At 45.5% G+C, this 25884-nt stretch overlaps 1 protein-coding gene across 1 annotated transcript in view; it reads left to right on the forward strand.

The window, feature by feature from the left end:
• Positions 1-9714, forward strand: part of ADAMTS12 (ADAM metallopeptidase with thrombospondin type 1 motif 12) — a 232126-nt gene extending 222412 nt beyond the window's left edge. The window contains exon 24 of the mRNA XM_066373705.1: positions 5747-9714. Within this exon, the coding sequence (XP_066229802.1) occupies positions 5747-5898 (152 nt within the window). The 3' untranslated portion in view covers positions 5899-9714. The remainder of the gene's footprint in view (positions 1-5746) is intronic.
• Positions 9715-25884: the final 16170 nt, after the last annotated feature.

Raw genomic sequence — 25884 nt, forward strand, 5'->3', positions numbered from 1 at the left:
CTGTGGGACCAGGCTGAAGTGGGACCAGACTGAAGTGGGACCTGGCTGAGATGGCAGCTTGCCTGTGCTTTTTCTTCCTCCCTTTTCTGTCTTGCTTCCCCATCCCCTGAATGGTCTTCTCTGGGAGCACCTTCTTAATGAATCTGTTGCACATGAATTTGCACCTCAGAGTTTATTTCTGCAGAACCTAACTCAATGACCAAAACACAAACAATTAAACAATGGGGAGAGGACCTGAACAGACACCTCTCCCATGAAGACATACAGATGGCCAACATATATATGAAAAGATACTCAATCAACATCACTAGCTATAAGGGAAATAAAAATCAAAACCACAATAGGGTACTACATCACATTTGTTAGAATGGGTATTATCAAAAAGATGAGAAATAAGTGTTGGGAAGGATGTGGAGAAAATGGAACCTTGTACATACCCGATGGGAATGTAAATTGGTGTAGTGACTATGGAAAACAGTGTGGAGGTTTTTCAAAAAAAATTAAGAATAGTGCTGCCATATGACCCAGCAATCTCTCTGCTGGTTATCCTCCAGAAAAATATTGAAAACACTTATTTGTAAAGATATAGGTATCCCTATGTTCATTGCAGCATTATTTACAATAGCTAAGACATGTAATAACCTAAGTGTCCTTTGTTAAATGAATGGATTAAAAAAAAAAGTGATATGCATATACAGTGGAATACTACTAGGCCCGGGGTCGCCAACTCATTAGTCAACAGAACCAAATATCAACAGTACAATGATTGAAATTTCTTTTGAGAGCCAGATTTTTTAAACTTAAACTACATAGGTAGGTACATTCCTTATCGAGGTAGCACCCACACGTGGTATTTCTGGAAGAGCCACACTCAAGGGTCCAAAGAGCCGCATGTGGCTTGCAAGCTGCAGTTTGCCAACCAGGGTTCTAGGCCATAAAATGGTGAAATATTGCCATTTGCCACAATATGGTTGGATCTTGAGAGTATTATGCTAAATGAAATAAGTCAGATGGAAAATGACAAGAACTCTATTTTTAAAAATGACAGATAAATGAAAAACAAAAGCTTGTAGATACAGACAACAGAATGGTAGTTCTCAGAGGGGAAGAGTAGGGGGAAGATATATATGCTGCTCACTAAAATTAGGGGATATTTTATAGCTTCATATTCATTTTGAAATATCCTCTAATTTTTGTGAGCAGTATATAATGACAAAAGAAGACTAGATTTCGAGTGTTGGGCACACAATAGAATATACAGATATCGTATTATAAAAATGTACACCTGAAATATATATTATTAAACAATGTCACCCCAAATGTTCAGGCAAAAGAATCCTTCTATGTTGTGTTGATTTTGTCTAATAATTGAAGGAGCAACACAGTCATAGTTGAACATGCCTACTATTATTAGTTATTTTTAAATTATATGTAGATTGTGTCTAACTGCCTTATTGCAGGTTAATACAATCTTCAAATAACACTGGGTTAAATGGGTCCCTGGTATTTTCTTTTAATTCACACACAGAAGAGATGGTGACTAACAGTTGGCTGGCAGTGGATGTAAATAACAATGAGTTCTACTCACCAACAGTTACCAGGGCATAGAAGTTAATTATTAGCTTCTCTTGAAGGCAGAGCCATGCTTACTCATGGAGGAACAGCATGAAAGAGGAGCTGTAAGGAATTTGATTTAAAACCCACCCACCCACCCTGTCTCTGGTGCCCCCTACAATGCTTTGAAAATAAGTCATTCAATGACCAGATTCTTGTCAGCCTTCCAGCCATCACAATAACATACCCCCATATCCATCTTATAAGATTGGGCATGATTTCATGTAAGATTGGCTTTCCTCCAGGCCTTTATATTTCTTTTGGGTACAATCTAAATTGTTAATGACTTTAAAAGTACTGTTTTCATAGTAGGGAGTATGAAAATCCTTTTCATGTACCTGGGCTAAGAAACAAAACATCAAAAAAATTCATCCAGAAATATTTAATGAGAATCAGCTATAGTCTATGGATTACATTTATAATGATTAAAAACCCAAAGCAAAATCCTTATGCATACTATTCCTGGGTTTTCATTTTTGTTTGCTAGAATATAGACCTGGCACATAGGGTCCCAATGTAGGCCACTCCTGACCTGCACTCTTCCTTCCAGTCCCCTTCTCTCAAACAGAAGGATCCCAGGACTCAGCCTGCTGCCAGGGCTCTTGATGACCATTCAGAATTAGGGCTCATGAGCTCGTGGTTCCCAGGATCAGGCAAGGACACCTAGTTTGGTTGAGCCTCTTTAAGCATGTAGGAATATTCACCTAACCTGACAGGTGAGGGCCCTGTATTGAGCAAATGAATAAGTTCTAGTCAGGGAAGGCCTGTCCATGTGGTCCCCTCCTTCCCTGTCATCAATTCAAGTGATTCATTCTCTTGGTGGCAGAGCTTTGAAGGCACAAGGGCACATTCAGATTCCAGCTCTACCATCGACCTACCAGCTATGTGTGATGTTGGGCTAGTTAACTAAGCTTCTTTAGAACCCTCATTTTTAAAAAAGAATATGTATATCGATAAGTAAATTTCTTTGAGGATCAAATGAGATAGTATATGTCAAGCACACTGCCTAGCTTGTAGTAAGTGCTTAATAAATTGTATCTCTTATTACTGTCATGGGGGAGGGGTGCATTAGTTTTCTAGGGCTACCGTAACAAACTAACATAAGCTAGGTGACTTCAAACAACAAAAATTTACTCTCTCACAGTTCTTAAAGCTAGAAGTTTAAAAACAACGCCTTATCATGGCCATGTGCTCTCTCTTAGCTTCTGGTGTTTGCCAGCAGTCCTTAGATTATGGCTGCATAACTCTAGTATCTGCCATCATCTCCATATGGCCTTATTTCCTCTGTGTGTCTACCCTCACATGGCTTTCTCTTCTGTGTGTGTGTCTGTCTCTTATAAGGACAAATCATGTTAGAGTAAGGGTCTACCCTTCTCCAGTATGACCTTATCTTAATTTACATCATAATACATCTGCAAAGAAGTATTTCCAGACTTCTAGTCCAAGGTGGCAATATAGACCTTGAACTTACCTTCTCCCACAAACACATCAAATTTATACCCTGGTTGGAGCAATTCTCCTGAAGAGGAACTGAAGACTGACTGAATAGCTTATGCACAACAAATAACAAACCACATAGAAATGAGTAAGAAAGCCAGACATGGTACCATGGAGACCTCATCCTCAATGCACCAACCTGCAGTAGAGAACCATCACTCCAAAGGACCTGAGCTCAGACTAGCCTGTCAGGGTGTACAGTGAGAAAACAGTGGTTTAAAGGAAACCCGGACCCTACGGGAAGGAAATCCACTTAAAAACCCTAGAGCATTGGCCAAATGAGAGAGGAACTGTGGGAACTTTCTCTGGTGTCAGAGGTCCCAGAGAAAACCATTTTTTGCCTTCCCCCTCCATCTTGATCTCATGGGCAGGAGAATGATCCAGGCACTCTAGCCAGCTGACCAAGGCAATCAAAGTGGCTTCAGAACCACTGTGGCTCGTCCCAGGACTCCCTGTGGCCCACACCTGCTCCAACTGCAGCTCTGGATCCTGGCATAGCCTTCTCCCAGGATCCTTGCAGCCTGCCCCAGCTGTTGCTTCCAGCTGGCCTCCCAAGGCAGCCCCAGCATGGCTGGCCTCTGGGGCACTCTACAGCTCACATCCGCTCTGGGTCCAGCTTCCATCCCAGTTCAGCTTCAGCTACAGCCAGCCTGCCAAGGGGCCCTGGCTGGGCTTGCCCCTCAGACACAAACCCACCCCAGCTGCAGCTCTCGGCCCCAGAATGGCTTGACCCTATGACTCCCTATAGCCTGAGTTTGCTCTAGCTACAGCAGCCAGCCTGCCAAAGTGGTCATGGTGCAGCTTGCCCCTGGTGATCCCCATGGCTTGCACCCTCTCTAACTACAACTGTCACTCTAGTTTGGCTTCTCCTTGGGACTTCCCATAGACCATGCCTGCTTCAGCTACAGTTTCAACCATCTTGCCAAGGTGGTTCCAACACAGCTTGATCCCAGGACTGCCCACAGTCTGAATCCTCCAACTGCAGCCCTGGCCAGCCCACCAAGGAGGCCCTGGTGAGACTCGCCCCAGCACTCCCCACAGCCCCAGCCCACTCTAGCTGCAACCAGCCGGCCCCAGTACAGCATGCACACACACGTCCTATTGCCCACACCCACTTCACTTCGAGTTGCCTTCTAAAGACACCAGCATATGCAGTCTACAAAGCTTACAAAGTTCCTATATGAGGCTCCTTCTTCATGACCAGGACAGTGTGCTGTTCTGCCAAATTCATAAAAAACCATCAGACAGCCAAAGTGAGATACAAAAGTATGTTCCAAATTAAAGAAAAGGACAAAGCCCTAGAAAAAGAACTAAAGACATAACATCTACCAGATTAAGAGTTCAAAACACTGCTGATAGGGATGCTCAATGAACTCGAAAGAATAAATGAGTGCAGTAAGAATATCAACAGATAGAAAATATAAAAAATCAGAACTGAAGAATAAAGTAACTAAAATGAAAAATACAATAGGAGTCAATAGCAGATTAGTTGAAGCAAAAGAAATGTCAGTGAACTGCAAGACAAGGTAGTGAAAAATCAGAAAGGAAAAGGAAAAAAAAATCAAAATAATTGATAGTTGAAGAGACCTCTGGGACAATATCAGGCGTACTACAAACATGAACTTATTGTTCTGTGTTTGTGGGACAGCTGAGCTTGTCCATAGCTCTGGAAGTAGGGATGCAAAATTTTGTGAATGAACCTGTAGTTAATCAAGACAATCATTTTTCCGCCACTTCACATCAAACTTGGCTTAATGAAGCAGTTTGTTCAGGCTTTGAATAGAGAAAATGAATGCTTTCAACATATTATTTCTGCTTTTCCTGCCTTGACTTTTGAGAAGATAAAAGCAGGTGTATTCAAATGAACCTCAAAATTGAACCCTCATACATGACGAAGAATTTGCCAGGAAGATGAATAAGGAGGAGAAAGCAGCATGGCAGTCTTCTGTGGCAGTTACAAAGAACTTCCTTGGCAACAACAAAGCAGAAAACCATGAACTTCTGGTTCAAAGAATGCTGTTGGCTTTCCGTGACATTGGATGTAACATGAGTGTTAAGATTCACTTCCTGAACAGTCATCTTGATAAGTTTCCAGAAAATCTTGGAGCTGTTAATGATGAGCAGACTACTGCTGGAGCATCAAATGAGATTGTCCTCAACAAGTACACAAATACAAGAGCTACAAATGCAAATGTTTGCCTGAATAGAATTTAAATAAGTTTTGTGCAAATTTTATGATTAAAATAAGTGTTTTAATATGTTCTATTTTGAAATTGTAGACAAATTCTGATGCAATCATATCTTTTAGTGTATTTACTGCATTATATAAATTAGTATATTTTCACAAAGATGATGCCCAAGAAGACATTCTACTTCATTATGTCATTATGTTAAACTAAATGTTGAAAATTTTACAATAAGGTGAAAACGTAAAATCTTGAATTGTAAAAAAACTGTAGCTTAGAGAAAAGCTAATGTCAGATTTAAGATCAGCACACTCGAATTAGGTAAGAACAAGTGCTTTTGTGGCTGCAACAAAAATTATTGATAACACCCAGTGTTATCAATAGACATTGTACTCATTCACTCACAAAGGATACTGTTCAGTCTTTTCTTCATTTTTCTCCTCCCACAGATGTGCTTTGCACCAAGGACAACTTATCCACCAGTTTCTGCCAGACCCTGAGAACCATGAAGAAGTGCTCTGTGCCTACTGTGCGTGCACAATGCTGCCTCTCATGCTCCCAGGCACACGTCGTCCACACCCGACGGCCGAGAAAGCCATAGTCGCTCAACAACCCCAAAGCCTTCTGAGCCCAGGAGGAAGCCACCCACCACCATAGACTGCCGCAGCCCACTGACTGAGACCTGTTCTAACCCGGGGGCCACTTCATGAAGGTCTCGCTTTGTGCATTTCAGGTCCAACCTTGGGTCTTAACAAAACAAAATCCACTGTCTTCCATTAGTCACAAAATGTCCCTCGCAGGAGGTATGGGACCATAGCACTTGCTGCTCCCTGATGGGCAGGAGAGATACCCAGGAGAATTAGGCAGCTCCTTGGCTCAGCTCCTGGGGAAGGTGCCAAATTAGGCAAGTCTGTTAAATGATGTCTTTTCTTCACCCGTCAAAGAGGCAAACAAAGACCAGATTTTCCCCAGACTACCTCAAAGTATCAGGAGACAACCACACTTCTCCAGGTACAAAGAATCTTGTTAATTGACCTTGTCAGTACCATCCTTCCCCACCCCTCTCTCTGCTGGGGCCCCTGCTATTTAAAATAGCACAGGAAAGTTTTTAGGAACATTCCCTTTATTCAGGCAGAGGACCCTTTCCTTCACACAGGACTCAACTAGGGAGGAAGAGAGTACTGACTACGTCCCAGTCTGTCCCTAATCCCTGCAGACCCCATGTGTGGGATGTTCAGACTCCCTTGTCCACCTAGAGACACTTGAATAAGAGGAAACAGAAACTGTAGGACTCAGGTAAGCTAAGGGATTTAGGTTATACAGAAGACATTTCTGACATGAGGATAATTTCCACAAAAACTCTTAAAAAGCAAATGAATAGAAATTTTCTCGCTAGTACAGTTGACCCTTGAACAACATGGGTTTAAACTCCATGGGTCCACTTATATGTGAGGTTTTTTTTTAGTTAGTACTGTTTCCCATCTGCAATTGGAAATCTTGGATGTGGATGCATTGATCTGTGTGATGGGGGGGGGGGGTCTGGAAACAATACCCCGCGGATACCAAGGGGAAACTTATGTTTTGGGGGAGTCAAAAGTTATGCACAGATTTTTGGCTGTGGGGAATTTGGCACCCCTAACCCATGCATTGGTAAATGGCCAGCTGTCTAAGAAAGAGAACATGGGCCTTTATTCTCCCCACTTTCCTAGGAAACCTCCGTTCCTTGGCAGCAGAGCAAATGAGTTATCCTGTCTGACTTCGCTGAGTCACCTGCGCAGATTGAATTGCCTTCCCAGCTCGGGGCATTATACACAACAGTCACAACAACCACTATAACCTGATCTGTGGCTGCCCCCTACCCCCACCTCCAGGTGGGAAAATGGGACTCCAGATGAAAATATTGCAAGGAACCAGAAAAATTGTATTAAATATAAGAACTTAGTACAGATTTCTATTCTGGATAGAATATTCTCAAAAGTAAGGTAAAGATAACTTGCCCCCCCCCCCAGCAGTGCATCCAGTAGTTTTTTGAGGGTCTTTTTCTTTGGGGGAAACAGGCAAGTCAGGGGGAGTCCAAAATACTGAAATAAAAATTAGGAGGCTTATCCTGGATATTTTTACTACCCAGTAGGAGTCAAAGCAGTCTATGGTCTCAAATTCAAGGTGAATTTCCTGGTCTCTAAGGGGAGGCATTTATGTGAACTCAACCCAGAGGGAGAGGGAGTTGGGTGGGTGTGGACTTTCAAGGGGAGAAGCCCTCAAAACCAGCTCCTGACAGAAGGAAAAACAGGAGTGTGGCTTTCCTGTAATGGGCAGTATATTTTCCGACCCATACAGAGGTAAGGCTAATATTCACCATGGAATACAGTGTCCCATATCTTGAATTACTTATCCGTTCAGCAGAATGGTGCTATTGAAAAATGGTGCTAATATCTAGATGGTGGCAGAACCGATATGAGCAAGTAGATAGATGTAGACATGGGCAAGTTCATTACAACTTCTGTTAAACGTGTAATGGTGTTGCTGGCCAATGCCAGTTCTATTGCTTGGATACCAGAAGCTTAAAATGTTTATATTATGTGCTTTTTATAATATTTTTTTTCAAGCCATCCATGTATGTGGAACATAAAAGACTAAGGTTGGGATGAAACTCAAGATAGACCAGAAATAGGAGGAATGTAGTAATGTTTACCTAAAGCCAGAAAATTTATTTCCAGGTAATAATTACTGTCTTGTATTCTCTGTCTTCATAAACATTGCTGGCCGATGATAATCCCTTATGAAATAACAGTTTTAGAGAGAAGGTGCTTAAATTGTTAGTGACGTGAGTGGAGGAGAATCTGACTTTTTTTCTAATGAGGCAGTTTGCAAAGATGATCCCTGCAGTGTAGAAGGGAGGAAGGGAGCAATTCAGTAAACCAGATTGATTTAGCCTGGTACTGTGCTATCATAAAGTCATGCATGTCAAGTCATCAGAGACTTGATATGACCAATCTAACAAAACTCAGGAACAGACTTGGCTTCCTACTGACCTCAACAACCTTAACTAGTCCGGATTTCCCAATACCCAACATGTTGTTTATGAGCCATGTGGTGAAGATGGTAGAAATGTAGGAAGGGCCTGGCCAGGTGCTCCATTTCAGGTCCTCCTCCAGTGTCTCAAAGGCAGAACACTGGCCCTAATCATGCATCGTGGACACTGACTCCCATCTTGAGGCTGTGTTGTGAGACAGTTGTGTGACAGCTGTCAAGCTAGAACCCAGGTCAAGATAACACTTCCTATTGGAGTCATCTGACAGGGTTGTTGCCTTGACAATCACTCAGCTTTGGGCCATCCAGGTTTTGACAGGTCCCTGTGCTTGTAATGAGAGAGGCCTCCAATTATCGGGTAGACTCTGAAGGCAAGAACACAGATGGTGTCTGGGATGCTCCCAGGGGCCAACATGAAGCAGTGGTGCTGGTTTACTTTATCCACATCTCCTTCCTCCCCATCTAGAACAAGCAAGTGAGAAATGTAGTAAGAGACACTGGGTAGACATCTCCCACGAACCACAGAGGGCCGCCACGGGGCCTGGTGCTCAGACACATGAAGGTTCTCAGACCCAGCTTGGTCTACATTGCCTTTCACAGTGGTGGCACTAGCTCTTCTTGGGAAAGTTGTGGATTAATTTAATTTTTTAACACAAAATATAATTTAGTACCATGAGAAAATATTATTTCAAGAAACTGAATAGTGAAACAAATCATTTGTTGATACAAACAATTGCCTCCTTGTAGGAAGGACTTGTTTTATAGTGGGCTGTCTTAAAGAGCAAACTTCATATCTTCTGACACCCAGTTGGCAGAGTCATTCCAACGTGGTGCTTTCAGACATTTAGTGAATGTTGTTGATAACCTTAATCAAGTTTCTAAACACAAATGTGAGGGATTTATATTCTTTCAGATCTTATTTCCCAATCAGTTGGCTGAAGTCCTCTAAACTCTTAAAGCTATGCACTGCTAACGCAGAGTTTACAGGTCTCAGCTCTTCTCCCTACTGACTCTAAGATGAGTTCCTGGGACAGTGTATCTGGTACGCAGTGCACAGTGATTCACTTTCAAGAGAGAGACCATATGATGTGAACTTTCTGGTGCTACAACTTAGCCAACATTTACCATTTGATGGTACTCTTGGTTTTTGCATTGCTAATTCAAATATTATTGATAGTGTTAGTATTATTATTATTTTAAGTTATATCATTTTTTAAAAAACATGGTTGGGAAGCACAAGTCTATCTATCATTCATTGTCTTCCAAAATGGTTGTATGATGTACATGGCCCAACCCACTGCCTCCCTGATCCACCATGCTGCTTTGCAAGTCCCAGCCTCCAGGGGTACCCTGCTGGGTATCTCTATTTAAAACCAGACTGTAACCATAGCCTTTCATTGTGTGGCCTCAATAAATGGCCAAACTCATTGATGTTTCCATGTGATTTATTTACCCCTGCTATGGAACCCCCCACCCCCACCACTGGTACCCTGGACTTGATTAACCTGGAGGAGGAGGATGTCAATTTCTTCCACACTCTGCAGATTCCCTCCTTTACCCCTAGATCAGTATGTTACCAGATGAGTCATATCCCAGGTAAAGTAGAATTTAGGTCTCTTAAATGATCATGCAGCAACTAACAACCTACCACATGATAATCTGAGGTGATGCCTGAAAATTCTCTGCAATACCTGATCAGATGTAGTCAGCATTACCTACTCCTCATCTAAAGTGTAGACATGACACTTAAGAGAAAGTAACCCACGTCTAGAGGAATTTTCTTTGGAAATCCAACCCTTTTTCAAAAGATAGCACACAGCACAGTAAGTGCAACCGGCAAAGGTAGAACGGATGGACACGGAGTCTGCTGATACGGAATGATGACAAGCATTGAGGCAGGAATAGCCGGGCATCTGCAGCTGATCCCTAGACTGTTTCAGGGCACAGATAGTGTAGGAAGCTGTTCTTGGTCCAGAAGACACCACAGAAGGCCATGAACCCCTCCATGTTTGTACCTTCAAAACTCTTCTCCCTCTGACTACTAGGTAACATTTTGTACAAAGCTCAGATTAATGCTGCTTCCCTGAGAAGTCTACACTTTCCTTCCCACAAAGACCGAGACATTTCTCTGCTCCTTCACCTGGTCCATTTTCCTCTAGAGTAGTTCTTAATCAAGGGCGATTTTGACCCCAAGGGACAACTGAGAATGTCTGGAGCGTGTTTACTTTTCACAACCAGTGGGGGAGGAGGGAGTGTTTCTGACATCTAGTGGGTAGAGGCCAAGGATCCTGCTTACATCCTACAGGACGTTTCCTCCTCCCAGCAAAGTATCATCTGGCTCAAAATGTCAATAGTTCTGAAGTAGAAACACTGCACTAAAACAATTACCATCTTGGAATGAGGAGCAGGGTTTCTGGGTTGGGTAAAACAGCTCTCTCTAAAATTCAGACCTCATAAAAGGACTGAAGAAGAAGAAAAATAATAGATCAGAATTCAAAGCATTCAGCTTAATAAAAGTATCTTACTTAATGTTGAAGGGGAGAGAGGACTGCTCAAAAAGTCTTGGATCAGCCCTTGGGGGCCCTGGTGTCTCCATCCTAGAGCCGGGGGCCATGAACCAAAAGCAAGCAGAATGAAAAAGTGACCTGTTGGAGGGTTGAGATAAATATTCTCCAGACGAGGTTTCTAAACAAATAATAGACAAAGTTAGCCAGATCAAAATAACAGCTTTACTAATGGTGGAGCTGGCTTGGAGAACATATCTTGGATACAAATTGATAAGGAGTTTCCTATCTTCCACCCCTCCAGAGTTCAGGCTCAGGGGGAAGGGGTTGGGGTGGGAGAGAGGGAGTGAGGCAGGGGAAGGGGGAAGGAAGAGGCAGGGAGAAAGGGAGGATGTGAGGTAGGGAGAAAGGGAGGATGTGAGGCAGGGAGAGAGAACGGGTGAGGGAGATGAAGACAGAGATAGAGACGGAGAAATGGACCAGGCAACCCATTCAGCTCAGCAGAAGTGTTCATGGACATCAAACATTCATCAATAACAGCATTTCCTCTGCTACTGTAATGGTCCCAAAGGGATGTCCCAATACTATCCACCCTGGAAGTGAAGTCCTCTTGTTCCCATGGAAGGGATGTAAGATTAGCATGAAGAAAAGAGACGGGGGTCAGAGAAAGCATTATCTAAAAACATTTTTCTTTCCCATAAATTCTAAACAACAATGTGGATTTTTAAAGGTCATAATGAAAAGACTCGGAGGAAGTAGTGTAGGAGGAAGTAGTGTAAAAGGACGATACAGAAGTTACTAAGAGGGTAACTTATCCACCCACTCCCCCATCGAGCCTCACCCACGGCCTCACTGGGCGGCCCCAGGCACCTTCCTTTAGTGGTAGAGCCAGCTCACCCCATTTCCAACTTGGAGGGATGTTGCCGGGCCCTGACATATGAAAAGAGAACTTCAAAAGCATAATGCGATGAAAAGGAATAAGACATCACAAAGCAGAACAGGTAGTAGACAGGGAATCAGAATAACAAGCCATCAGAGTTTGGAAAGATCACCCACAGGGAGAAAAATCACCTAACAGCCCAATCTCAGCATAGCAGCCGCAGCCAGAGGAAGAGTCCCATGACCGAAAGTAACTGGAAAGAAATTCTAAAGTTTGCTAGCCTCCCCCCAAGAACGAGAAGCATGCAACTCACCCCCCCCCCATACACACACACACACACACACAGCTAGATTGCTTTAAATTCTTTCTCCTCCCTTCTAGTTGTCCTACATCTAGAGAGACTAAATTTTCTGAAACCCCAATACTTCCCACAAGTTGTCAGGAAGCCCCAACCTGTCCTCATTCAGCTCCAGGCCTAAATCCAGCCAATTATTCTCAATTGGCAGCATAAACCTGGGAATGACCAGCTACCTCCTTGGGGGGAAGTACAGGAGGGAAGCTGGGCATTGGCTCAGGGAGAAATAGGGAAAGGGGAGCCCAGCAGCACTGATATACTGTTCCCATCATCACTAAGATAGCAGATGCATGATGGGATCCGCTGCCTGCGGAAGGAGCCTTGGGCAGGCTCTGTGATATCAGATACAGCTTGTAGACAGGAGACTGGCAGCCATGGTATCTTAACAAGGGGTCGGGAACCTATGGCTCACGAGCCAGATGTGGCTCTTTTGATGGCTGCATCTGGCTCGCAGACAAATCTTTAATAAAAAAAATAATAGCCTGACCTGTGGTGGCGCAGTGGATAAAGCGTTGACCTGGAAATACTGAGGTCGCCGGTTCAAAACCCTGGGCTTGCCTGGTCAAGGCACATATGGGAGTTTATGCTTCCTGCTCCTCCCCACTTTCTCTCTCTCTCTCTCTCTCTCTCTCTCCTCTCTAAAATGAATAAATAAATTTTAAAAAAAATTAAAAAAAAACAATTTAAAAAAATAATAATAACGTTAAAAATATAAAACATTCTCATGTAATTACAATCCATTCATTTCCTACTGCTCATGTTCATGGTTGCGGGTGGCTAGAGCCAATCACAGTTATTCTCCAGGACAACACCAAATTTTTATTGGATAATCCGTAATGTACACGGGTCGTTGTGAGGTCAGGAAGTAAACTTCTCTCCTTTTAATCAAGTAGTCAGCTAGCTAATTGCAGAAACCCTTTTGATGAAGAAGATGGCTAAAAGAAAAAAAGATGAGGAGTATCGTACTTTTCAGCAGAAATGGACAGAGGAATTCGCCTTTGTGGAGAGAGCATGTTCGGCAGTGTGTCTAATATGCAATGATAAAATTGCATCGATGAAATGGTCAAATATAAAGTGGTACTTCAACACACGCCATACTACATTTGCATCGAAATGTCCAGCGGGGGACAGCAGGAAGAAAGCATGTCAAGAGCTACTGTGCAGAGTGCAAGCTAGTCAGCAGCAACTCTGTGTTTGGACCCAACAAGGTGACTGGAATTCAGCTAGCTTTGCTGGTCCTATAGCAATTGTGAGAAATAGAAAACCATTCACAGATGGGGAGTATGCCAAAGCATTCATGCTTGATGTTGCCAATGAACGTTTTGATGACTTTTCAGATAAAGGCAAGATAACCAAACGAATAAAAGACACGCCTCTGTCGGCAAGAACTGTTCACGATCGTGCCATCATGATAGCAAATCAAATTGAGGCAACACAATTGAAGGACATAAATGCAGCACCATTCTTTTCTCTCACTTTGGATGAGTCAACAGACATAAGCCATTTATCCCAATTCAGCGTGATTGCAAGGTATGCTGTTAGTGACACACTACCTGAGGAAAGTCTTGCTGTTTTGCCTATGAAAGAGACAACAAGAGGGGAGGATTTATTCAAGTCTTTTACTGAGTTTGCTAAAGAAAAAAATCTACCGATGGATAAACTTATTTCGGTGTGTACTGATGCTGCTCTGTGCATGGTGGAGAAAAACAGAGGATTCGTAGCACTTCTTCATGAACATGAAAAGGGACCCATCCTAAGTTTTCACTGCATCCTACATCAGGAGGCACTTTGTGCTCAGATGTATGGCGAGCAGCTTGGTGAGGAGATGTCGCTGGTCATCCGGGTGGTCAACTTTATTGTTGCCTGAGCCTTAAATGATTGCCAGTTTAAAACACTGCTGGATGAAGTTGGGAATAATTATCCTGGTCTGCTTCTGCACAGCAAAGTGCATTGATTGTCAAGAGGGAAGGTGCTCAGCTGTTTTGCAGCTTGTCTGGGCGAAATCCAGACTTTTCTTGAAATGGAAAATGTTGAGCATCCTGAGTTAGCTAACACTGAGTGGCTCCTGAAGTTCTACTATCTTGTGGACATGACTGAACATCTGAACCAGCTCAATGTGAAAATGCAAGGCATTGAAAATACAGTCTTATCCCTTCAACAAGCAGTGTTTGCATTTGAAAAGAAGCTGGGACTCTTCATCGCTGACATTGAAACAGGTTGTTAACTACACTTTGAAAAACTGGGAGAGTTTAAAGATGCATGCACACAAGTGACCCTGCTCAACATCTTGATCTCCAGCAGCTAGCGGGCTTCACATCTAATCTCCTGCAGTCATTCAAAGCATGCTTTGGAAAATTTTGTGAGCACACTCGTCTTTATAAGTTCATCACCCATCCACATGAGTGTGCAGTGGACAGCGCTGACCTGAGTTACATCCCCGGTGTCTCTGTCAGAGATTTTGAGCTACAAGTTGCTGACCTGAAGGCCTCAGACATGTGGGTGAATAAGTTCAAGTCACTGAATGAAGATTTGGAAAGACTTGCACGACAGCAAGCAGAGTTGGCGAGCAAACACAAGTGGGGAGAAATGAAAAAACTTCAACCTGCAGACCAGCTGATTGTCAAAACTTGGAACGCACTTCCCATCACATACCACACACTGCAGTATGTGAGTATTGCTGTACTGACAATGTTTGGCTCTACGTATGCATGTGAGCAGTCTTTCTCACATCTAAAGAACATTAAGACCAACCTACGATCACATTTAATGGATGGAAGTCTCAATGCCTGCATGAAGCTTAACCTCACCACGTATCAACCAGACTACAAAGCCATCAGCAAAACCATTAATGGTAAGAAGTACTTTATTCATCATTGGTTAGCAACAGCATAACAACATATTAAAACGAATTCAGAGACTTTACTTTAAAAGTGTTGGTCTTACATAAAATGCACACATTTACTTGTATTTAGTGTTAAACATATTGTATGGCTCTCACAGAATTACATTTTAAAATATGGGGCATTCATGACTCTCTCAGCCAAAAAGGTTCCTGACCCCTGTCTTAGACGAATATCATGAAATATTCATGTTCAGTTTCAACATTTGAACTGCAATTTAGCCAAACCATCCTAAATCAACCTATGTGTATTAAATGGGCTTAGGAATGTCCATCAATGCAATGCATACTTTATAACACATGCTTCTAAAATCCTGTGCACATGTGTGTAGGGAAGGGGAAGAATCACTTGTTAACGTGTCCGCTCTGCACTCATTTATGCTGGCTTCTGCTAACCTGTCCTTGCAGAGAAGGAAGGACAGCCACTGCTGTCTCCAGGAAATTTATAAAATTTCCCACTTTAGCTTATTCACACAAGTATCTAACATTTGGAGTGAGTTCATTGAACACTGACAAAATTTGTGGACTTTCCCCCCAGTCAAAGCAGTAAGAGATAGATCTGGAAATCTAGCCTAGCCCTGCCAACCTGTGAAAGCCAGCTGAGGCACAATTGAGGGGGAAACAGGGAAAATGCATTGGTTGCCCAGATGAGGCAGGCAAAGGTAAAAATATACATATGCTTTTCAACCACTTTCCTAAAGAAAACAATAACCATTTACCACCCTATACAATTATCATCAGCAGCTGATAAAACTTGGAACGCGCTTCCCGTCACATACCACACACTGCAGCATGTGAGTATTGCTGTACTGACAATGTTTGGCTCTATGTATGCATGTGAGCAGTATGCATACTCCTGGAAATATAATAAATTGACATTCAGATTTATACATCAATTTCCTGTGAGTTCGGTTAGTGTAAGTCAATCTCTCTAAACTGATAAAATTCAGCTTCTAAAGCTGCCAAACTGAAGGTCAGACCCCAGATCACAATTGATCCATTTCCCCAAAAGGTCGCTTTTTGAGGCTCAGTGTAAGAATCCAGTTGATCACTGGCGTCTAAATCTCTGTTCTCCCTGATCTCACTCGGCAAGTGACTTACGGGTCAGAACAGTAAGTTCTGAAAAGTTCAATGTCTAGCATATTGTCTGGCGCATGGTAAGAATTTAATCATTTTGTCAAAATCAAATTTTCGTTTGCTTACTCATTCCTAGGAGAGAAGCGTGGTCCAGAAGTTGGAGCTTGAAGGAGGAGGAGGCAGCAAACATAAGGTTAGAGGAGGGAAGGAGGCGGAGGTGAGAGTGCACAGGTCGTGTTTCAGGACATGAAAGCCGTGTGGAGAACACGTGTGTGCACACACATGTGTGCATGTGAGCGTGTGTTGGGGTCAAGGAGTAGAGCTGAGGAGTAAAACACCAGAGGCCAAAATATAAGGACAGTGTCCTGCCCTGTCCACCCACCGCGGCAGGAGACCGAGCGCACACTGGGGACGTCTCAGGGGGACTGGTGAGCGTCCTCGGGGCCCTCGCACCACCCTGAACCCTCGCTATGCTCATCCAGCCTGTCACAGCCCAGCCTGGGCAGTCCAGAGAGGCACATGCCAAGATTTTCTAAGGCTGCCTGAGGTTTATTCTACTGGCCAAGGGGTGGTGTCTTCCCTGCCCATTCTGGGCCTGGAGAGATGGTCGCTTGGGCTTGCCCCTGGCATTTGTGGGACCTGGAGTGAGAGTACACTTGAAGGTCCACATACCAAACGTTTTTATGTTTAAAAGTTATCAATCAATAAAATCTACATCCTGGGCTCAGCCTGCTCTGCAACGACTGCCCTTGTGACTGAGAGGCTGACTGAGCCTCCGGGGCCAGCCAGTCCTCCGGGAACCTGGTAACCCCAACACGAGACTCTGGGGTGCTGATTGAACCCAAATTCATGGTGGAGACTGACCTGGCCAAACTGGAGTCTGAACAAGGAGGTGCCCCTCCCCACCTCTCACTTTCCTGACTCAGACTCTGCAGGCAGGTAAATACTTTCCAAATCCACGCCCTAAAGGCAAGAGGGGAGGGAGCAGAGCCTCCCGGGAGACCTGGGCTGCCTGGGCCCCTCAGCACTCAGCGTGGGTGTTTTCAGTGGCCTCCTCTGAGCCAGGATAGCCCCTCTCTCTCTGCTCTGTGGACCCACACTGTGATTTCACCTCCCCAGCCTGTACTTACAGATTCTATGCCACAACCCATTCTGGCCTGGGGTGCACAGTGTGTATTATCAGCAGTGTAACTTTTTTTTTTTTTTGTATTTTTTTTTTTTTTCTGAAGCTGGAAACGGGGAGAGACAGTCAGACAGACTCCCGCATGCACCCAACCAGGATCCACCCGGCACGCCCACCAGGGGCGAGGCTCTGCCCACCAGGGGGCGATGCTCTGCCCCTCCGGGGTGTCGCTCTGCCGCGACCAGAACCACTCTAGCGCCTGGGGCAGAGGCCAAGGAGCCATCCCCAGCGCCCGGGCCATCTTTGCTCCAATGGAGCCTTGGCTGCGGGAGGGGAAGAGAGAGACAGAGAGGAAAGGGGGGGTGGAGAAGCAAATGGGCACTTCTCCTATGTGCCCTGGCCGGGAATCGAACCCAGGTCCCCCACACACCAGGCCGATGCTCTACCGCTGAGCCAACCGGCCAGGGCCCAGTGTAACTTTTTTAAATGAATACATATATTGTCTTTATCCCTGGTTCCTGGCATGGCGCTCCTAAACCCTGATATTTCCTGAGTGACAGAAGTGTCTTCATCGCTTATAACAAGCCCCCATTAACTACATTGGGGTTTATACTCAGATGACTCATGCTAAGGCCCCTACAGCACATCAGGGTGGGGGCTGGTCACCACAGCTATAGGGTTTAAACTTTCAGCCTCATCTCCTGATCTCCAGGGAGAAGACAGGGCTTTGGGTTCACTCACTAGTGGCCAATAGTTTAATGAATCACACCTACACAAAAGGTCTTTGGTAAATAACCTTGGACAGAGAGTCAGAACACTTCTGGGCTGGTGTGCACATGAGTGTGCAGGGAAAGCGCCTGAGGAGGGCAGGGAAGCTCATCCCCTGGCCCTGTGCATCTCTGCCAGCTGGCTGTTCCTCAGCTACTTCTAGCAAATGGTGTTTGCTCCAATGTGGGAACCCCCGTACTCGTAGTCAGTGGGGCAGAAGAGCAGGTAGCCTGCAGACCCCATGTGTAAATGGCGCCTGAAGTAGAACAGTCTTGTGAAACTGACCCCTTCTCCTGTGGGGTCTGTGCTCACTGGGTAGTGTTGGAATTGAGTTAAATCATAAGACACCCAGTCACTGTCAGGGAATTGGAGCTGGAACAACATACTTGGTGTCAGAAAAAAAAAAGCACAGTGTCCTAATTCAATAATTTTTATTCATTCACTTGTTTACAAAATGTATTTAAAATAAAACACCCCTCTTACTAGACCACAGAGGCAGCAGTGCTTGTGATGCACTGTCTGTGACATGCGGGCTCCTCTAAGGCAGGACGCCGGTCAGGGACCTCTGTGGCCCAGGACGAAGGGCAGTGCTGCCCAACCTACTGCAGCTCACCCACATTTGGAAATTTAACACCGTGAGCAGAGATCCTTGAGGAAAGGGAATCTTGCCCCTTAAGTAGGACCCAGGATTTTCTCAGACCAAGGGATAGACAAATAAGTGGGAAACAATACCTCAGTGAGCTGGCGGCCTGGAAGCCTGTTTCAGAAGGCCACCCAGGAAGATAGGTGAAGTGGTCGCCGTGACTGGCCCCATGAAGATCAGCAGACCAGAGCAAGGGTGTCTTCAGCTCAAACTGGTCTGTGTCCCAACATTCTCAGGGCCCTCACTTCCTGTCCCTCCTAGTGGCCTTGACGACTGTCAGGAGTATGACTCACAGAGGCCCAGAAACAAAAGAAGTGGGCAGAGGGGCTACGTGGGCAAGGCCCATTTCAAATAAGTGGGAAATTATCTTAAATTATCCTTTCTCTGCACTCAAAGATACCAATTTTCATCCTACTTACAGGTCATCCTGAATGATTAATAGTGTCCGGATTTCATAAGTCACCCCCACGAGTTTCATCCCCGGAAGGCGAACTTCCCAGTAACCCTTTATCAAGTCATCATCAAGCAGCGTGTGCAGATTTGAGAGTTAGAGAGCAGCAGAATCTCACGGACATTTGCTGTCTGCTGTTTCCATCTGGGGCCTACCAGGAATGGGATGCCATGGAGGGGTTTGGGGTGAGGACGGGAAGCAGCACACTGGCCCTCTCTCTCTCCTTTGCTCAGGTGGGTTTGATACTATCTGGCCCACCTGAGACCCTCCCGGTGTGGCTGTGGAGCTCAAACAAGACATCTAGGAAAAGGCCATGGACCCAAGATATATCCAGTCACTCAGTCACCTCCAGGAGAGACTGCCGCCTTGAGAGTCATGCTCTCCACTCCTTGGCCACTCCCTCATAGTCATCAAGGCCTTTGACCTCCTTCCTAACCTCAACCCTTCTCCCTTCCCAGGGAAATCCTATGTCTAATGGCCCATCCATCTCCCTGTCTGTAACATATGAGTTTGCATATGTTACACGGGCAAACTTGTTTTAAACACAAGCTTTTGGCCCAGGTCTTATTAATTCTGATTCAGTGGGTCAGGGGAAGGCCCAAGAATTTGCAGGTGATGCTGATACAGATGGCCAAAGGTCACAGTGATGTCCTCTGTTTTCTCAGCTCCTTGATGTGGCCAGTGACATTGACTCAGAGCTCACACAGGTCGTAAGGAGGGTTAGGTCACTTCTATTCTTTAAGGTCCCAGTATATATATAAAGGAATGTCAAAATAAAGTTATCAACATTGTGGTAAATTTTGAATGTTTATAGAAACAGGTTCACATACCTCACGCCATCCCACCCTCACTGTATTTGGGGTAAACAGCAGAAGTCTGAACAGGAGGTCATCTGGGAAGAGGTCAGCCTTGGAACAACATGTGTGTGTTAACATTCCTAGAGGGGGCACGTGGCCCAAACCTAATGCCATGGGGAAGCTCAATGTCCAACGGCAGCTCCTCCCACAGCTCCCGAGCACTGTCTTTTTGCCCCAGCCCGACAGGGTCGGGGCCATCACTGGAAACACTGACAAGTGAGACAAAGCAGCCGTGTGGCTATAGGGAGGATCACCGGTCCCTACTCATGTTCACCTCTTGTCACCAATAGTGTTGAGAGAATGGCTCTCCCATATGGGGTGGGTACAGGCCTGAACTCCCTTACAGCCCACCACCCAATCAATGGGTGAGCCTCCAGTGTGAACTTTAAGGAAACCAGTGAGAAAACTCTGCTCCAACAAGACCGTGGCTGAGGAAAGCTTCCAGGATACCCTGCCTTCCTCTTTCCCACAGGTCCTCTCTACTCTCACTTCCCTCACCTGAGTGACCACCATCTATGCTTGCTTGTAGAAAAGGCTCAATCATCAGCTCCTAACACATTTGTGAAGATGATAAGTCAACAAGACTCTCAGAGAGGAAAGGGCAGGAGGAGAGAATGAACATGTATGAAATGTGTCCTCTGAGCCATGCGTGGGGTGCTCGCCTTTAACCTTATTTTCATTACAGCCTGGGACCCGGCCAGATGGATTAGGCTGAACCATATAAAGCTGACATTTTTATGGGCCAAACATGGTAGCACACTGCCAATTTTACATGGTTCAATCTAATTTTTCAGACATTGGGGAGCAGGTGAATACAAGGTTTTGGAAGCTGAGGAACAGAGACTGACCCAAATCTAAAAGGTTTAACCAGACAGTTGTTGACCTGGTAGACCATGAGCAGGACAGGGATTAATATTAATGATTCTCTGATTAACTGGTGATAATGGGCTTTGTTCTTGCTGCCCCCCCCCCCATGCCTGGGAGGTCCCCAGATATATACAGTATTTCTTCCCTCTCCTCCTCTCATTTTCATTCAGTCTCACCTCCTCCATGAGGCCTCCATCCCTGTTGCTTTTTTTTTTTTTTGGTATTTTTCTGAAGTGAGAAGGGGGGAGGCAGAGAGACAGACTCCTGCATGCGCCCAAGTGGGATCCACCTGGCATGCCCACCAGGGAGCGATGCTCTGCCAATCTGGGACTTTGCTCCATTGCAACCAGAGCCATTCTAGTGCCTGAGGCAGAGGCCATGGAGCCATCCTCAGTGCTCGAGCCAACCCTGCTCCAAAGGAGCCTTAGCTGCAGGAGGGGAAGAGAAAGATAGAGAGGAAGGAGAGGGAGAGGGGTGGAGAAGCAGATGGGCGCTTCTCCTGTGTGCCCTGGCCGGGAATCGATCCTAGGATGTCCACACATCAAGCTGATGCTCTACCACTGAGCCAACCGGCCAGGGCCTTCCTCCCTCCTCTTACCCCTGGGAAGGCTCTAGCTCTTCCCTGCCTCATTTTTCTCACAGCACTTATTTTATTCATTTTTTTCTTCCCCTCCCCCTCAAACCAGAATGTAGGCACTGCGAGTTCAGGGGTCTCTGTCCTCTCCCACATCACCAGTACACAGAAGGCTGCCTGGCACGTAGTGCATGCTCATCGTGTGTGTGGAACACATGAACAGAGGCACAACTGATGAAGACACGAGTACCTCATCCAGCTGCCATCAAGACAGTCTGATCTCCTAGGAACAGGGAAGCACAGGACAGCAGTGACTAAGCACAGGACTCTCCAGAACATAAAGCGATCACTGTCCTCACTTGAATGGAGTACCACCCAGTCCTCCGCATTTGCGTCTGGGGCACTGCACACGGCTGTGCTTGTCAGGTCTCTGAGGGAGGTTTGTGTGGTTCTGGCCACCTTTGGGAAAGAGGACAGTCTGCCACAGAAAGGTGGAGGTCACACAGCCCCTTAACAGAACAAGTCCCCGAGGCAGCGAGTGGAGACAGTGGGACAGAGAAGGAAGTTTAGTGTCTACCCCATCTTGGCAAAAACAGTCCCATGAGGATATCAGACACTTCTCTGTTGAAAACCTTTCTGACACTGTCAGCAAAGGGCTTTTACCACTGTTGTAAAAACACATCCCGACTCCCTTTTGCTCATTGTTTTTCTCAGGGCTGCTCCACTGTGCTGAACACAACCAGCCTACCTGAAGCATTGAAGTCAGGACCCCCGCCCAGGGCTTACCATCCCCAAAAGCAATATAACAGGTAAAGTAAGAGTGCACCTAACGTCCTGTCCTCGATAGGTTCTTAGAACTGTGGGGAAACAACATATAACAAAACCAATTGTACCACAGGCTAGTTGATATAAACAAGAGTTCAGTTCCAACAGCATCTCACCAAAGTTATAACAAAATGACCTTGAACAAAATGACGTTGAGTAAAACAATATTATTTGAGGGCCTGCTGTAAGTCTAAATGGATAAAACTACTTTCTGCCTCAGGGTCTGCTGGGTATGACAGGCATTCTGGGATGACTCACCTTATGTCCACAGTATTGAGTAATTTTCATAACTCCCCCACCTAGTATGAGAAAGCAGGCTAGGGTGTTTCTCTCATATAACCATGCACTGGGAGAGCTGAAATGAAGAGCTACAAAAGGAAGGAAAAAGAAAAAACAAGAACAAAACAAAAACAGAAAAAGAAGCTGCTGGCTATCCTGTTTAGAAGCTGAACTTAAATCCTCCAACAACTACCACAAACTAGGTGGTTTAAAACAACACAAACTTACTATCTTACAGTTTTGTGGGCTTGAAGTCCAGGCAGGTCACGCTGTGTTCAAGTCCAGCGTTGGCAGCCCTGGTCCCTCCTGGGGGCTCTATGGACACTTCCTTGCCCCTCCAGCTGCTGTGGGCCACCCTCACTTCTTGGCTCATGGTTTCCGTTCCTGTCACCAGAGCCAGCACTAGAGGATCACCTTCTTCTCACGTCACCTCCTTCTCTGTCCTCTTACCTCCGTCCTCAGCTTTCAGTAACCTCTGTGATTACATTGCGCCCACCTGGACAACCCAAGTTGCTCTGCCCAGGCCAGCTGATTAGCAACCCTAACTCCATCTGTAGCCGTCATTCCCCTCTGCCAAGTAACCTAACACATGCCCAGGCTGTCCTGGGACGTAGAGCGTGGGCCACCTTGGAGGAGGCATTATTCTGCCTAACTTAAAGGGTAAGGCTACACAACAATATATTGCCACCTGTTAAAGAGTTTTTACTTTAGCCTAACGATAGTAGGGGGTCATTAAAGGGTTTTTGCAAGTCAATAACATGATCACACTGTGTGTTAGACTAAACCGTTGTTTTCTTTTCCTCTGTAGTTTGGAATGGGGACTGGGTGCTTTGGAATGGAACTCTATTCCATTAAAAAGACTTCATTTTAAAAGGGAAACTTTCTTGTAACACAGGCTTATTAGGAGCCAGGCCTCCTTTCTAAACGGCATGCATGTGCAGCAGCGTGGAGAGCTGGGTCAGAGGCTCGTTCAGCTGCATGGAGCTCATGAGCGCCATTGTTCTGTGAGCCTGCAACCAGCTGCCCACCCAGCCACTGGTGGGAGCGTCTTCACAGAACAGGTGGCAATCTTTGCATGCTTTGCTCCGTAATCAGCGCTGAGCCATGGAGACCTCTCAAGTCTCAGGCCTCCCCTCACAGGACTACGGTCTGGGTCACTGCTGAAGGTTACCTGACTGCACCCATCCATCCCATTGGTTCTGGGTGAGTTAGACCATCCAGGCCCACCTGATTCCATCCCATGCCCTCTCTACCTCATTTCATTCGCTGGCTTCCACTGCTCGTTAGCTCACTCTACCTGGGGTGCCCAGATGAGGGCAGAAATCTCTCTGGTACACCCGTCCTTCCCTCCACACACTCTGTGGAGGGGCCCATGGAACCCCAAAGCCTGGGTCCCAAACTCTCATGCTTGTTGGCTGCCTTCACTAGTGTTTTTCTGGGGAATCAATTCTTTCTTTAGCAAGTCTTCAGCTTTTAATAGACAATTCCTTAGTCTGTTAAAGCTTTGCTCCTTGCAGCCCCCTAGGCACTCACCTTTGTTTTTATGAGCTTTCTTCTCCTGGCTGAGAAGTCAGAACTCTGTCCACTGTTCCTCCAGGGCTTGTGCCCCATCCACCTCTCACTGCCCCTCCCCGTAACAACAGAGATGGTACGGCCTCCCCAAGGCAGCTTTACAGGCTCTTAGCACATTTTTCCCGTTGCTGGTTAAAATAGGGAGCAGTTGAGAATGACTAGTGCAAGGTCTCGTTTCAAGATGTAAACATAATCCAATGATGCTGTTTGATTCCATTACCCTTCTGCAGTATGTGGACAATTCAATGTTCCCACCTGAGTCCATGTTGGCATCAGTGGGTATTTCACTTGAATAATTTTAAAGATGACTTTTCTACAATAGTGAACATGAACATGGGACGGAACCTTGCAGGAAACAGAAGAAGCTCCCTTTGAAGTTCAAGCTAGCACTAAGGTGATTTTAACCGATTTCACCTCAACTTGTCTGATGTATCTATCAATCTAGACAAGGAAGGCAAGCTCGCCCTCTGCTGCCTGGAATTAAAATAGCCTTTAATTTTTCACGACTGCATAGCCATTGAGTAAAACGCCTTATTCCAGTAGCCAGCCTCCTTTGAAAAAAGTTCTGGCATCATTGAAGATTCATAATGCACTTTGAGATATCGAAAACTCCAAGAAGCCATAACTAGAAGAAACTGATTTACCTAAGTTTCTCCCAGAATGATTATCTTTGAGAGTTTATAGAAAACACTTCATATTTTCAAAGCCAATACATAAATGTCACTTTATATGTAATTATCTACCCATCCTAGGATGGCATCATTCTCAGTGACATGACCCTTGATTCTGTCCCTTGGTCACTGTATCTCAGTTCCCCAGAAGCCCTGCCTCTGGTTCCCCCCAACCCCCAGTCCATTCCCTTCTTTCTTGAACCCCTTCTCTCAGTCCCCTCCTCTCATTCTCCACAGCCCGGTTTCATTCAGGCCTCATTGTTGATCCACCTCCCAGGACTCCACAGACCGTCTGTTCACCCAACGCACCCTTCTTCACAACACGCATCACAGTTGTGTTTGATTTCTTCTTCTCTTGCCAGACCGTGAATTCTAGAAGGGCAGGGACGGCCCACCTTTCTCACGGCCTCGTACAGCGCCAGGTCCCGAGCTGGATCACAGGGTATTTTGTTTGTTTCCTGAACACATGAATTCCTGCAGAGAGGACTGTCAAACACAACATAGTGGCCCTCTAGCCTTTCACAAGAACCATCCAACGATGACAGGAGCTGCAGTCAGGACACAGGGCAGAGAACGCCCTGGACAGAAGATGGTGCTGTGGGTTGAGAGCTATCAGGATCGGGAGGGACGCTGATGGTGTAGTGAGGGAGCTGCTGGGACAGAGGACTGCACTGGGACAGGTGGCAGGAACACTACTTCTTACACTACACATAAAACCTGTCGGCTCCTCCTAACAGTTCCATGAAAAAGGCATTATCTACAGTTTATGGATAAAAGAGGTTCAGAAAAATTAAACACATTTTCCTAACTGGTGACAGAGTTAGAATATTAACCCACCTATCAGTTTCCAAAGCTCATACCTTAGCCTCTGTGTCACGCTCTCTCCTTGGGGGCCAGGAGCTCACAAAGAATGGTTGACCTTAAAAGGCACAATGGCAAGAAGAGGACTAAATACAAGGACATTGTTTGAAAGTCTATGTAAAGAGCAGTTAGACCCCTGTCTGACTCCCCACCCTGTGCTGTTGGGTGGGCTGCTCCACCCTGCCCCTCCTGGGAGACTGCAGCCTCCTGGGACACAGAGCCAGAGGACAGGGTGAGGTGCTGTTCTGGCAACTGGAGAACACTTCCCCTCCCAGGCCCCCTTTCCTAATGTAAAATAAAGTCACAGGCTTACCACCAGGGAGATTGGGAGAAAATTCTCTAAAGAAATGC

This window comes from Saccopteryx leptura, chromosome 1 (genome assembly GCF_036850995.1).
Source record: "Saccopteryx leptura isolate mSacLep1 chromosome 1, mSacLep1_pri_phased_curated, whole genome shotgun sequence".
Taxonomy (NCBI): Eukaryota; Metazoa; Chordata; class Mammalia; order Chiroptera; family Emballonuridae; genus Saccopteryx; species Saccopteryx leptura.